This window comes from Galleria mellonella, unplaced genomic scaffold (assembly GCF_026898425.1).
Source record: "Galleria mellonella isolate WM207_F2 unplaced genomic scaffold, CSIRO_AGI_GalMel_v1 utg213, whole genome shotgun sequence".
Taxonomy (NCBI): Eukaryota; Metazoa; Arthropoda; class Insecta; order Lepidoptera; family Pyralidae; genus Galleria; species Galleria mellonella.
Genome location: NW_026442039.1, coordinates 3,447,721 through 3,463,348, shown reverse-complemented (window position 1 = coordinate 3,463,348; position 15,628 = coordinate 3,447,721). Strand labels below are relative to the sequence as shown.

General features: G+C 33.3%; 2 protein-coding genes across 2 annotated transcripts; both read right to left on the bottom strand.

Annotated features, from left to right (window-relative positions):
* Positions 1 to 386: 386 nt before the first annotated feature.
* LOC113511662 (IST1 homolog) lies at positions 387 to 8,524 on the bottom strand. The gene is made up of 7 exons (XM_026895339.3): positions 8,078 to 8,524; positions 7,315 to 7,477; positions 6,361 to 6,580; positions 5,706 to 5,833; positions 4,918 to 5,052; positions 4,424 to 4,474; positions 387 to 3,540 (listed from the first exon to the last, which is right to left on the bottom strand). The coding sequence occupies exons 1-7, from the start codon at positions 8,257 to 8,259 to the stop codon at positions 3,307 to 3,309; spliced, it is 1,113 nt and encodes a 370-aa protein (XP_026751140.2). The 5' UTR covers positions 8,260 to 8,524; the 3' UTR covers positions 387 to 3,306.
* A 790-nt stretch (positions 8,525 to 9,314) lies between these two features.
* On the bottom strand, positions 9,315 to 14,057 carry LOC113511730 (protein dispatched homolog 1). The gene has a single exon (XM_026895438.3). It carries the CDS (start codon positions 13,757 to 13,759, stop codon positions 10,400 to 10,402), a length of 3,360 nt encoding a protein of 1,119 aa, XP_026751239.2. The 5' UTR covers positions 13,760 to 14,057; the 3' UTR covers positions 9,315 to 10,399.
* Between the last annotated feature and the right edge of the window lie 1,571 nt (positions 14,058 to 15,628).

Here is a 15,628-nt window from a genome sequence, read left to right as displayed (position 1 = left end):
AATGTACCTAAACTATCTATATTTAATTATTAATTCAATAAAATGAATTTTTGCTTCTTAAAAAAGTACAAAAATTATAAAAATAAATATAGAAATTATAAAGGAATCATTCATACCTATTTATCACGCAAAATTGTATGAAAAAGTTAACCCACTTTTCTCGAAGCATTTGTATGGACACTCGTATCTATATAATCTAAGCATGGGCTATATATTATTTTCCAATATTTTATCCACACGTTCGAATCCGGAGCGGTTAGCTAGTCAGACATATTTTTATACATTATGGTGTGAACCCAGAATTTTGTACATTATGTTTGGTTTGCCCTTAAAAAGGTCTTGATTTATTAGGAAAAATATGCATATTTGCAATAAATACTACAAAATATACTTAAATAAAATATAATATTTATTTATATTTTTAATTACATCGTGCTTGTGAATATGGCCCCACTTGCAACTAAAATTGCGTTGGCCAAACAAGTTAAATTTTTATGTAGGTATATTAAATTCATATTGATTAACATATAAAAATAACTATAATATAAATCTAAATATAATATAAACACGAGTAATCCAGATATAGATCTAAATAGATAACACAAGTGTACCTAATAATGCCCACTTTTCTACTCGACAGAAAAGAGATAATAAAACCGACTTCAATTCTGACAAAAACATTTTTTTTTGATCTAAAAACTAAACTACTGAACTGATTTTGATAAAATTTCTATTTAAAAATCCAAATCGGTTTAAAATCGACTAAGTTACGAGGTAACAAACATTACAAAATACAACCGAATTGAAAACTTGCTTTTTGAAGTCGGTTGAAAATATTAGATGCTTTCTTATAATTTATTCAAATCTATATCTGCATTACTAACAATTATAGGTAAAATTAACATTGGAAATTAAAAAAGTTTCCAAATATTATTTTTAAAACTCATGTTCATTTTTATACAAGCTTAACGGGAATTGTTGTGCGAGGTGAGACGCTGTAGCACAAAGCGCTGTACGTCCCCTAAAGACTTCCGGATGAAGTTAAAATGACAAATGTAGTAAATTCATGAAATTCCCGTTCTACATGTATACAAATTTCCAAATATAAAATTAAATCTCCGTAGAAAGAATAGTGCCACCATGCACTGTACGAGGTTTGTCCGGAAAGTACGTATAAAAGTTTTTTAAAAATTTTATTTTACAATTATTCAGGTAAATCAATTTTATCCCCTTCAAAGTACTCCCCCTGTGACATAATGCACTTGTGCCAACGCCGTTTCCACTGTGAGAAGGCTCCTTGAAAGTCCTCTGGTTGTAGGTTTCTCAGCTGCCCCGTCGTAGCTTTTTTTATCTCATTTATGTCCCCCAAATGCCGCCCCCGAAGTACCAATTTGGTTTTTGGGAACAAGAAGAAGTCACACGGGGCCAAATCCGGCGAATAGGGGGGTGTTCGGTCACCGTAATGGAATTTTTACTCAAAAACTCACGGACAACAAGAGAGGTGTGGGCAGGGGCATTGTCGTGGTGAAGAATCCAACGCCCCTCTCGCGCCAATTCTGGACGAACTCGTGCCACACGAGCTTTGAGGCGTCTGAGCACATCGACGTAGAATTTTCCATCAACTGTCTGGCCTGGAGGGACGAATTCTTGATGCTTTCTCGGCCCTCTCTGAATCTTTTTAGCCACTTGTGGACGGTTGGTTCCTTCACAGCATCATCCCCATAAACTGTTCTGAGATCGGCAAAAATTTCACGGCCATTCTTGCCGAGTTTCGAGAGAAACTTGATTACGACGCGCTGCTCTTCAACGGAAGCGGGCTCCATGCCGACGGGGTTTCGTTAAGAGGTAACTTCACAGATGGCGTGACAAGCCAGTTCGCACCGCACGGCGGTCAGACCAGAACTGAAGCATTGTTAGGGACATAAGGAAGGGGTCCTGCGCTTACCTGGCCTCCCCACTCCTCTTTCTCGCATTCCAGAACACTTTTATACGAACTTTCCGGACAGACCTCGTATATACTCAGAGTAGGTAAAGAACAAAATATCGAAGGCCTCTATCCCAATATATCTCTTGCTATATCCACTTTTATATACCGTCGCATGAATACACACCAGTTGTCTTTCGACTCCTCCTCAATTAGCATATAAACTTTTTAAATATGGCGTCATCTTATGCTTCTTACATGTCTTGCCATATCCATTTCCATGACTCGTCTCGTTCACAACATCAGTTTTAGAGACTAGATACCTCTCTCAAATTAGACACAAATTGTACCAACATGACTTAGATCTTACCCTTTATGTTATACAATAAATTCTGCTTTTATGATTATACTTTTTCTAGGGATATTCATAAGCTAGAAATACTGCGATTGTCTCCAAAAGCGTTTTCTACAACGAAAATTGAGCATGTCAATATCAAAATCGTGACCAAAACCATGTAAAGTGATTTGTAGCTTATTATTTATTGAAATCTATGTATTTGTGACGTTAAAATTCTCGTATACGAATAATTTAAGATGATACGTGAACTGAAGTTTAACCTTGATTTTACTTATAAGGCCTCGTTTACGGAAATTCAGAGATTTGAGTATTGCATGATGTTATAGTTGTTTATGCAAAAGCTGCCCATAATGATCAAATACAACTACTTGAAATATCAAGTAATTAAAAAAAACAGTTTATTTGAGTGACACGTCGTTTTTTATATTTAATATTCCAGTATTCAATCTCTTGTTAGAATGGATGAGTCTGAAAGTATAGATTGTCTACCACGCCTATTCAAAATCCAAAGAACTAAAAATGTATGAGTAAAAATATTTACAATATTTCAAGCAAGGAATATAATACTCCTTTGGCTAGACTGCTACTGAAGGTGTCCTCTCACAAACACAAACAGAGCACCACATAAGGTCACACATAATAAAAAGTTGGAACGGTACGCCATATTAAGATTATCTATAATAATATTGATAATATAATAAATATAAACATATTTCCTCTTTATCCAAAGGTTGCCTGGAAGAGTATTTATCTATAAATAATGTGAAGATTAATGAAACTTTAATAGTACACTATTTTATAACAAAGTTATGGTGTTTTGTGAACATTCATAGTGAAACACTATCTAATGTTACAGATAACATATATCCGTAAACGAGACTTAAGTCATGTAATTTGTATTCAATTTAATACCCTATTCATATCTTATATATATATATATATATATATATATATATATATATATATATATATATATATATATATATATATATATATATATATATATACTTTAATTATTTGTTACTTATGTTTTCTTCTTCAACTCCTCAAAACGTCGGTTCAGATCTTCGAAGTCTATCTCATCGGGTGCGTTAGAATTGTTAGCGTTTGTATTGGAGTTATTGCTTTGAGGCACTGAAGGTAAGATCAGGTCGGAGGGCACAGAAGGCAGTTCCGGTAACTCGGGGAACTGGTTCTGTGGAGTCCGAACGTTCTGCGGCGCTCGGGGCCGGGGCTGTGGTGTCGGCACGTGAGCAGGCTGCAGTGGAAAAATAAAATATAATTATAATATGTATAATAAAGTAATTATTTATATCAGCTTCATTCATGTTTTAAATACGAATTTTATAATAATTGTTCGAAATTAGTCGGGTATCCCTAAAGCCGATGTAAATAATTACCAATTATGAGTTAATAATGCAAAAAACCTTTTGCTCTATTTAAATATTAGAATTTCACATTTTTTTTTATTTTTTATTATATCAGCCGTTAACTGTCCACTGCTGGATATAAACCTCCCCCTTAAAGAGGATTTGACCACTAGTTGCCACACTTGACAGACAGGCTGGCAACTGCAGTTGGGCTTTGGTGCTATTTTAAGATGGACGCTGCTGTCTATCTCTCTACCATTAAATTCCCTTAGTCGCCTCTTACGACACCCAATCGTAAGAGATGGCCCATTCTATGCGGGGACCACACGGCGTTTCACATTTATTTCACACAAAAACGCCTAAACTCAGTTTATTGTGATGAAATGTTCAAAATATAAGCTAAGTATGTAGTGTCAAAATATAGATTATAGAAAATTTATTTTATTTATTATTTTCATATTATATATATAAATGTTCAACATTAATTTTAATGGTATTTAAAATAGCAAATACAGCTAATAGATTGATAAATTTACATACAAATGGGTCAGTTCGATAAGATCATATGGGATCAAGCTGTCTGAAAGTAAATGTTTCAATGTTTTTAAATAATAATTATTAAAAAATATTGAAAATTGTTTTTAAAACTGACAAGTAATTCAGATGCTGCCATATTTAATAAAAGCATTCACAACACAATCTAATCTACTATTTTGGTGCATTACTACTATGTTTTCGAAGCAGGTAAAATAAAAATTAAAAAAAAATTACCAAATCGTGATTAATGCTGTCATAAGCAGGTGGGAGATTACTCATTTCCTCCTGTAAAGGGAAAAATGGTTTTTATTTCAATTGTGGAAGAAATAAGCATTGGGACTTAAAGTATCCCTCACCCCTTCCACCTTTGAATGTTTTACATGAAGAATAGGATCAATAGCTTTAATGGCATAGAATCATTGATACACTATAAAAAAAAAATACACAATCACAAAAAAAAATTACAGAAGTGCCTGAGCAGCAGTGGGTATTATTACAGTCTAAATTGTAAGATTTAAAGTACAATAACAAGGGTACACATAGTGTTCACTAGCCGTCGAGCAGTCTTGGACACAATAGGAGTCTACTTGTCATTAGAACATATTTAGAATAATATTAAAATGGAATTATTTTCTACTACACAAGACATACACATGCTCACAAAATAATTCGCATAATTGTTTCTATAGATACACTAGTATTATATACTTGATTGTAAAAATTACTACCTGAAGGAAACTATTGCTTAAATTTTTAGAGTCGACGCCAGGCGGCAAGTTGTATCCCATAGGGGACTGACTAGGCCCGCCGTAAGCGGCCGGAGGAGTAGCGATAAACCCGCCCGCACTACCGCCGGATGGTTTCTGAAATTATATCTGTTGGTTAATCAACATTATATTGAGAAGAGAATTCTCAATAACAGATATTAGTGTCTCCATTGCTAGTAATATAATCAGTGAAAATTTTCATACTTTCCCTGTTAGATATTATTGTGGTTCTTATGGGTGATAATAGAATGGCAATCCATCAGCGCTAACGGTATACGCTGACAGATGACAATGAAAAAGCAGGTTAGGTTAACCCATCGTGATGAAACATCTGGAATTCAGCACAATGATTTCCAAGGGGGAGCCATGTCAAGGTTGACCTGACAAGGTATATTACTAGCAATGAGACTAGTAATCTGCATTACTAACAATCCCTTCCCCCCTGTTATGGTGGGTTGAACTGACCTACCTTCATCCTTACCTATCCTAATGTCACACAAATGATGATTTAAAGATGAAAATGGAATGTCGACACACATCAACATTCCATTTTCATCTTTAAGAAATCAAAATTATTCAGGGGAAGGAAGGAATGATTTATGCATGTGGTAATGAAATGATGATGACTAGATCTGGCTGGAATTACTAATTCCCATTACTAACAATGGCCCTCCTCTCAAATGGAATGGTTACGTGGACTGGTGACCCCATTGCTAACCATTAAATATAATTGTAAAAAAAAAACTTACTGTAGGATAAGCAAATGGTTGCACAGGGGGCAAATCAGGCAAATGAGGCATTGGTGGCGGGTTTGGATAGCCTATGAAACCAGGCGGCATGGGTGGGCCATTAATGTCAATCAGCAGTGCATCACGACCTGTCAATAGGGAAACGATTCATGTGTAGGTTTAAATTGAAGTCATTAACTCAATGAACTAAAAAAAGCATAAAACAGAGATCAACATTATCATCATCATATTAGCCATTGCTTAAAGCTTTCCCCTTAGGCCTCCCCTATAAAGGGGGGGGTTTACATTTTGAACCTCCCATATGAACTGAATAACTGGACATATAGTATGGGAGGTTCAACATTTGTAGTTTCTGAATCAGTTTCTTTAACAAAAAAGTTTAATTTCACTGGTAGAACATTCTTAAAATAAGGCTATGAACTCAATTTCACTCCATATATAATAATTTTCAATTATAATTAAAAATTCAATTATATTTGTAAATTATTATAATAGTTCTATTGTTATGTACAACAATACAAAATTACAAGTTATAATTTAGTTGAACAATAGATGTAATTTATTTTAAAATGATTGTTTACATTTCTATTTAACAATTTTAAGCACTATTGTAATAATGTTTACTAATTACGATATTATACTATTTTCCACTTACCTTGTTCCTCTCTCATAACCTGTTCATCAGGTGTATACTCAACATTATAGTTCTTAGCTATCTCTATCAGATATTTTTCGACGAGAATTTTTGGAGGGCTCTGAACTGACAATTTGTGTTTGAGCTTGTCACTGATTGTGTTCACATTTTCATTTCTACACGCGTCTGCATAAATTTTGCCATATTTCGCCGTAAACAAATCAGATATGACTTTCAATTCCTAAAAAAAAGTATACAAATTTTAATTACTTATTTTAACATCATTGCTGTGCTATTTCAATATAGATTATATTTTTTAACTAACTTTCAAATCTAACTGTACCTATTAAATATTAAATACATTACTAATTTTATATCTTGTCTATCAAGTTTTATTTGCTTATAATCATTTTTAAAATTGGGTGAGTATTCTTGTATTTGGAATTTCAAATTGATTTGTATTAATTTGAAAAACTCAGAGTATGATTATACAATAATTTGGAGCTAAAGATTTAAGCAATCTAAGTAAAAGTACTTCCACATTTACTGTATATAGAATAACATATATGTTGCTCTACTATCCTCATAAACATGGTGTAATAGCAGAGCTATTGTATTCTTTATGTGGTGTCTTGAATTGTAATAAATATGTTGAAAATTTTTACATTTCACATGTTTAATATAATTGCCTTGTTGTTGAATAAGTTAAACATTTTTTATGATTAAATTTACTAACAGAATAAGTGGCATAGAATATCACAGGGCATATGTATATACATATACTATTTCACCCAACATTCTCATTAGTTGTATTTCTAATTAATTTAGTTATTATTTTTTTTAAATTACCAAATTAATAATAGCAAATTATTAAAATAAATAAATTAATAAGATAAGAGACACATTTTTACTAGTCAAATATGGTATAAATAGTCTATATGGCCAGTATTTAATACAACAATAAAAACAATATACCTGTACATCTGTGTGCATTCTGGGCGCTACCCAAATGAGGCTAGATATGGCTTCAGCTAGCCCCTCATCTAATTCCTTCATTTGAGTGACAAGGCCAAACCTCGCCAATATCAAATCACAGTACATTTCCACTATTTCCATAGCTTCCACCATATAGTCTTCTCTAAAACATTATGACAATCTATATCAATATGGATATTTTTTATGCAACTTAGAATGGTAAACTCATCATGGATAAGAAATCAAATACTCTTTTCTGAAAGACCATGAAAATCATAGAATATTACTGTGACATTCATGATACCCTATTCATGTGCTGCTATATTTTATAATATATATACTATAGAAAACAGTTACCACTTTCTATCAGATCATCAGATTGTTTATCATTTTAAGTTAGATAAAAAAAAAGAGCTTAGCTTTTACCTATAAATCTGACTATGTGAATGAGATAAAATGTCTTTCTCCATCCTAAGTAACAATGTACATCAATATAAATAATTATAATAAGATTGTTTGAATGGTTAAGGCACTAACAGGTAACAAACTCTCTCTCTCTCACTAGTCTTATCTAATATATATAGTAATGATAATATACAACATACGTTATGCAAAAATATACTATATTACTCTTTCTACAATCTATACCACAATTGAGTCATCAAATACGTCGTAAATAATATAAATTTTCAAGGACATATTATGAGTTCTAATATGAATCATTAGCAAAACATATAAAGTAGGTATTATATTTTCTACTTACCTGATTATATGTTCCACACGAATTTTTGCACGTTCACTTTTACCCGCCGCAATATATTCAGCAATTTCTTTCCTTGCTTTCTGTGCCAATTCTGTTTTCTTCTTTTCTAATAACTTAAGACGGTTGATGGAGAGCCTCAAATGAGTTTTAAGTTTAGTATAATTAGGGTTTGTTGAAAACATCTTGGTTTGTTTAGTTCTTAATCAAAGAAAATATTAACAAATTTAATAGGTGCGTTGTTTTGTTTGTATCAGCTATATTTCAATTTCACCGAATGAATCATCAATACCACACACAATACAATAATTTTAAGAATTTGTATACTTTTTTAATACAATACACCAGAGGTATTATTCTTCTATAACAATACAAAATTTATTAATTAAATTTCTAATCTATTTGTGATGAATCACTAAAAAGACGAAAATTATGAAATGTCAGATTAATTGAATGACAATCAGGTGGATACAGTAAATAGGTAATTGTTGACGTTTTGTCTATATATTACTTTTTGGTTCAGTGCGCTGTCATTTAACATCGTGATCAAAGATAAAGAATAATACATATTAATACCTACATGTGGAGATTGTTATTTACTTACAATTATTAAAAGGCTCCTTGTAACAATTCTGTCATTTCTTTCGTTATTAGTTTCAATCTAAGTACTATCTTTCTTGGTTTCAATCTAAGAACAAAGAATTATAAAATCTTTGGTTTCAATGGTTTGCATGATATTTGGTAATATCATAATCAACTGACTAAAAAGGAGGTTGTAGGAGGTCAATTCAGTTGTATTATTTGTTACTTCAGCAGAACTATGTAAACTGATTTTTATGATACTTTCTGACAGGTCTCATAAATCTGTTTTGTGGAATAGAATCTTAAACAAGATTATATTTTACAAAAGACCGATTTTGGTCTTGGCAAAACTATTTTGATTTAAAACCAAGAACTACTGACGGTTCAATAGTACTTTGATAAAAAAATTATCGCGGACTAGTCTATAAGTTTTATTGCTTTAGACAGCTCCCATAAAATTTTTGAATAAAAATAATTTTCTAATTCGGTTTATAATGGAGTTCTGAAGTAACAAAAGTAAAAAATACAAACCTACACCTTATTTTAAATCGGTTGAAAATAAATCTTAACATATTTTCTTGGAGAAGTTTCAATTAGTTTAGATTTTTAACGGGATGTAAACAAAAGGTTTACAAATAACAAGAAATTAAACAGACAATGAAAATAGATATAGTTCATTTAATATCAATAATTACACAAAGTAGATACTTACTAGTAATATCCAATCTACATACAACATATAAAAATATAAACTGAAAAATACTGTTTAGTAGATAAATAAAAATTACCTAAATAGGTAGGTATTTTTATATACAAAAAAATTGTGCAAAGCATTTTGTTACTTTAAAATAAAATATTTTTGTATATTTAATAAGTATCTCCAAATTTTTTAAGTTTTTGTATGTACCTAATTAGTTACCTATACTTTTTAATTTTATTTTATTGTATCTTCTGATAAATATTACTCATATAATGAGTTGAAATGGGTATATACAGACATTTTATTTTTCATACCACTGAAGTGAGAGATAAGCACACACCCACCTGATGGTAAGCGATTACCATATTTGCAATACCATGGGCCATACGCGCGCGTTGCCCACCCTGAAGAAACTATTTTACCTCTTTCAATGGTTTAGTTTTAAGTACACACTTTACACCACCTAAATTGGGTGGTGTAGACAGTAATACAAATTAATTTCATTGTGACAATGAATTGACAAGAATTACTTAAATTTATAATAATGATTAAGTAAATGAAAATTAATACTTAGAAAATACAATACAAAAGTAACAACAAATTGTGTACTGATGCTTGATTAATTACACTAAAATGCTGTTAAGTAGCATTTAACACATAACATTTAAGCTGTTCGCAGAATTAATACCAAATCCACCTATATATAACAACAAACTTAAATCTATATGATAAAATTAAGAGAGGGTCAATGTTCAAGCTAAGCTCGTTTAGATCTTATATTGTCGATTGTGAAGTATTTATGTGATAATTATTGTCTCAATAATCATTTCTTACATATGAGATTTTATCAGATTTAAAAAAAAACTAAGACGTAATTAAGTACATCATCACAGGCACAAAAATAAATTGTATAAAATAAGTACTTGATTAAATAAATAATCCTGTCATGAGATCAATTCATACAAAGTAATTAATAATACTGCAACAATATAAAAAAAAAATTCAAAATGTGAATCTACTTAAGACTAACTACATCTAAACATTCAGTCCTTGTTACATGCTATGTTACTGTTATCACTACTTTTCTTATCAATCTTAATATGCGAGTTATCATAATCCTCATGTAAAACAACTGTCGTACCGCTAACACTGGAATGGCTCTGAGAATGTGTAAGATTCGTGCGATTGCTATCAGCCAAATGCTCTAATTCGTGACTTTCTAAATTTGGTACTCCTGAACATATAGAACTAACTCGCGAGACTGATTTCCTATCCTCAATAGGAGGCTCTTTTGAAGAATTGCGTCCGAAAATATAGAGCAAAGAACAAAGATAGAAGGTAGCATATATCCAGCTTACAGACATTATTAATGCAAGGAATGTACCAATTTGAGAGTAAGGTAAGAGATTCGACCATAAAAGAAATATCCCTGCAAAACCAGTAGTCAGTGCAGCTGCAGCTGTGGGACCAGCAGATGCTGTAAGCGCATACTTCACTCTAGCCGACGTTACTCCACTGGCATTAGTGTAACTTAAAGCATAGTGAAGACTAAAGTCAACAGCTAATCCAGCAGATGTTGAAATGGCTATACTTTCTAAAACATTTAGTTTCCAATTATTAAAAACTAAAATAGCTATTGTAACAGTAGATGAAAATATCATAGCAGACAGTGCACAAATGCTGACCACAAAATTTAAAGTAGCAGGTATGAGAACGACAAACCCTAAACTAGCAGACAACAATAAAGCCATTACCGTTCCACTGGCTAATGTGGTTTGTAAGTCATAAAATTGTAAGTCAGAGAGAAACCACCCGCAAGTCATGCCTGGTGGAGCCGACCTCAACTCATGTTGTGTCCAATTTTCGACACGAAGAAAGAAATCATTCATGGCCATATAGGACATTGAATATGGAACAACACTTTCAAACTCTATTACGATTGCTGCTACAGTTGGAGAAGCAGTTCTAAGAAATTTAGGTCCTGCAACTCCAGGCATAAAAATTTCACGAGGTGTTTGGTATAAAGACTCCATAGCTTTTATAATACAATAATTAAATACTTCTTTCTTATATGGAAATCGAGATGACTCACAGCAAGGAGTCCTATTTATTTTATCTATAACATCAATACATCGTCTGCTCATAAACATCTTAAAACTTTCAATAAAACAGTTGGGTAATAGAGGACCCAAAGTTTGTTGATAAAATGGTTGGGATTTTATTCTGGAACAGAATCCCAGCAACCATTTCTGAGAATTAGGATCTGATATAGAAAACTTATCATCAAAAACTAAATGTCCTGTTGAATATGGATCCATATGATTCCCATTGTCAATTGCCTTTATACCCCATATCCATCTAAGTGGCATTTTGCTACCAGTCCCAATATCTTTACCAAATCTCTCAAATAAAAACTTATCTCTATATTCTATATCATACTGTTCAAAAGGATGAGAAGTTTGAAAAAGTTGAAATTCTTTGGACTCTGGTAATTGAAGTCCAGGGGAAAAAAACACTATAACAACACTATAAATCCCTATAGCACACAACAATACAGCAAATAGAACATGAAATTTTGTAACACATACAATAATGAATCTATTCAAGACAACTCTGATATCTTCCCAAATGTCATTAATACATTTATACATCTTAATTAAACATTTACCTTTATTTATAGACAATTTAACATCTATTATAAATACTGATACAGGTAACCAACTAATCATTAGGAAAAAGTTTACAAGAATGGCAGTACCTGCAAAAACACTGAAACAGTTTATAGCAGGTATGTAACTTACATAGGAGGCATAAAATGCAATAGCAGTTGTCAATGTAGTTATAAACATTGTCAGAATAGAATGTTTCAATGTTTCTTCAAGTATCTGTATTAGAATTGTCTCACCAGCACTGGAGATATTCTTAATATCAGTTAAACAGTTGTCCTGTGTGACAACATTATCCCTCATGAGCTGTTTACTAATCATCTTCCATATTTTAACATACAAAAAAGCATCATCAGCTCCAATGCCTATCACAACAACTATCACTAATAAATTCATAAAAGGAAAAAACTCTAAAATGAACACATAAATATACAAGAAGTATGCAATACCAAGAGAATAAGTTATAGCTGTAAATAACAGCAAAGTGAGAATCAATGATTTGCAATAGAACCATACACATAAAAATACAAAAATACCACCTAATCCTATTAACCATGTATCTTGAATTATCCACAAGTCAAAAAGTGCATTTTTTAGCCCAAAATCTATGGCTGGTATAATAAGTGTATCATAAGACAAATTTGAACTTTGTAATTTTTCATAGTAAGGTAATGAGGTACTGCTATATGGCAGTGGCAAGAATATCATGGAATATTTAACAAATGTTTGGGAATAGTCTGAGGGGGTAAATGCATGTGAATCTATCAAATAGAATAACATGTTGTAAACAGCATCATGTTGTGAACAATATTTTGGCACTTTACAACGATCCAGGTCACATGACGCCATCAGGGAAAAATTGTGGAAGTAAGCAGCACATTTTTTTAATATAGTTACAGTCTTGTTTACATCTTCCCTAGTTAAATTTTCACATGAACTCTTTCCAGATATTAAAGCTATATAATTTGGCACACTCCATACTGGACAACAAATATCATGAGAGTCTGAGACTCTTTGACATATTTTATAATATTCATTACCGCCTAGAACTACAAGAAATGACTGTAACTTGCATATTTTGGCAACATTGTCAAACGTTAACAGTGATGTATTATCTATATTTGCAACAACAAGATGAGCATAATCAAAAACAGGCGCTCCGCATGTTCCAGATGCATAGTTGTGATGAAGGGGCTTATCAGGTTTACGCCTCATTTCTTTCAAGGATACCCATTGTTTACGTATATGATCTTTGTTGATAGCAGTATTTTCATCCTCATGGGTCATATTTATTCCAAATCCCCAATGAACATGACCATTAGTAATGTTAGACTCGGAAGCATTAAATAAAGTTTTTTCAAAGCCGGTGCTATTAGAAATGGGTTTCTTTTTTTTCTTGTGTCCTTTATTTTTGCCTAGGCGTTTATGTCCCGAACGGGGTATATCTTGGCGTGTTCTATTATAGTATGTTTGATTCATGCGTATTTGATCCTCTATTTCTTTGGGATTCACGGCCAGTTTTCGTGAAGGTCTGGTCTCATATATTAAATTCTCCCATGCCATAAATCGATGTGCTAGTGCAGTTCCACGAGTTTCGAATCCGACAAGAGGATCGGAAAACGATGGAAGATCGTGGCAAACCAATGGAATAACGGTGAGAACTGTGCATATAACTGTTAGGATAAAAAGATATAGGTAGGTATGCCGAGCAATGAATCTGGCGTAGGCGGACCACATCTTTCTGTGATGTTTTCAGGGACTTCATTCTTTTTTCATTCCATCTTCTTTCGTCCTTGAAACACATGCCCTACTCACTAAAGATAGAATACAGGTAATTAATTATGCACTTCACATCTTAGTAGAGGATATAGTAGACGTTTAGTAGAAAAATAATTAAAAATAAATTAATAAATACTGTAATATCTCCAATACCAAGCATTTAGTAATATTGTTTGTTAATAAAAAAATACAATACAAAAATAGACCCGATGTCAAATCGAGGTGCCATGCACATAGATAAACATCATACAACAAATCAACAGATTAATCAAAAATAATCAAAGAATGCCCTAGATATAATAATACGCAGAATAAATGTGACAAATTGTTTTTGGATCAAAGGTAGGATAATCCATCTTTTTTACAAATGTTAAAATTTATGAAAGCACACCACATGATGCTCCATCCTCAAGGCGAGGTTGAACCGACAGGCAGCCACCATTAGGAACGAAATTGAGTCCCATAGGAAAGTATTTTTTTTCATGCAACTTAGAATGGCAAACAAGCTGACGGCCACCTGATGGGAAATGGTAACCTTCGCCTATAGACATGAGTAGTACCATGGACATAACAGAGTTGGGATCAGTTACTGGAAGATACTAGCGACGATTGGAGTAGCATCCACTGCTTCTGTCGTCGGCTAACCAAATCCCAATCACCAATCCATCTCCTTCTAGCGAGCAACGGAAAGTCACGATACCGCGCAATAGATCATGCAGAGATACACGCGGACCAATTCGAACGCCCGTTCCAGCCTAATTCGATTCAGGATATCGAACACGTTGTAGCCATTGACAGTTTTGTCGAAGACTACCTGGCACCATCAATCAATTACAACTGCACAAAGACCCGGTAGTCTTTACGCCGAAATAAGTGTAGCGCGAGATTGGAAAGACGAAGTCTCGGAAAGCCAGTAGCAGCTATAATATCTCTAATAAGGTGATACATCATTTGCCGCCGCGTACTATAGCGGCACTGACGCGTTTGTTCAATGGTATTACACATAGGGTACACAGGGCATTTCCCAATGGAAGACAGGCAAAATGTTGGTATTTAGCTTGAGATATCAGCTAATATTTCCGTAGTGGAAGGGAATAGGATAAACACAATATAAAAATACGATAAAATTTAATACAAGAGCAAATACAGAAAGCAACGATTGTTTCTAAGAATGTACGAGTATCAACATAATTTAAAAACTATATCTTTTTAATTTACAACTGGCCAGTAGTTTATAGCTGTATGAAAATAACCCTATTTCTAACACAATGACATCACACTGCCTAAACCCGGCAAGAGGAGGGGAAGAGATTATTAGTAATGGGGAGGTTAGTCCCATCGCTATCAATATACTTTATCAGGTCGACCTTCACGCGTTTCAACAACCCTATGGCTGTATGCCGACGATGCCGTCTACATAACGATGTCCGTTTCGTCGATGTGAAGTGTTGCAAATGTAAAGATTACTGGACACTTTACCTTGATGGTTGGACAAATGGAGATGGTGAACGTGCGCAAAACGCAGGCGATTCTGTTTAGACAACAGCACTATCTACCAAAACTCAAACTCGGGGACGCCCAGATTAAGAAGTCCTCCACCGTCACCTAACTAGGAGTGGTCATCAACCGACGGCTCACATTCCGCGCCCATGCGAACGTAGTTCGCAACAGTGCAAGAGTAGCCAGACACAACACTGAACACCTTCATCGAGGACCTGGCCACCAGTACGTTCGCACGTATAGACGCGCCGAACTGGAGCTACCTGCGGGACCTGGTGCCACTGCACGCGTGCCCCCCAGACTCCAAATTTAAAGAACACATCCTCA

What these genes read in the sequence shown, in the direction of transcription:
- LOC113511662 (XM_026895339.3), bottom strand. Translation starts at nt 8,259, where the DNA reads ATGTTTTCAACAAACCCTAATTATACTAAACTTAAAACTCATTTGAGG. An exon ending in GAATGCACACAGATGTACAG is followed by an intron (nt 6,581 to 7,314) that starts GTATATTGTTTT and finishes ACTTTTTTTTAG; the next exon opens with GAATTGAAAGTCATATCTGA. An exon ending in ACAGCATTAATCACGATTTG is followed by an intron (nt 3,541 to 4,423) that starts GTAATTTTTTTT and finishes TTTCCACTGCAG; the next exon opens with CCTGCTCACGTGCCGACACC.
- LOC113511730 (XM_026895438.3), bottom strand. Translation starts at nt 13,759, where the DNA reads ATGTGGTCCGCCTACGCCAGATTCATTGCTCGGCATACCTACCTATAT.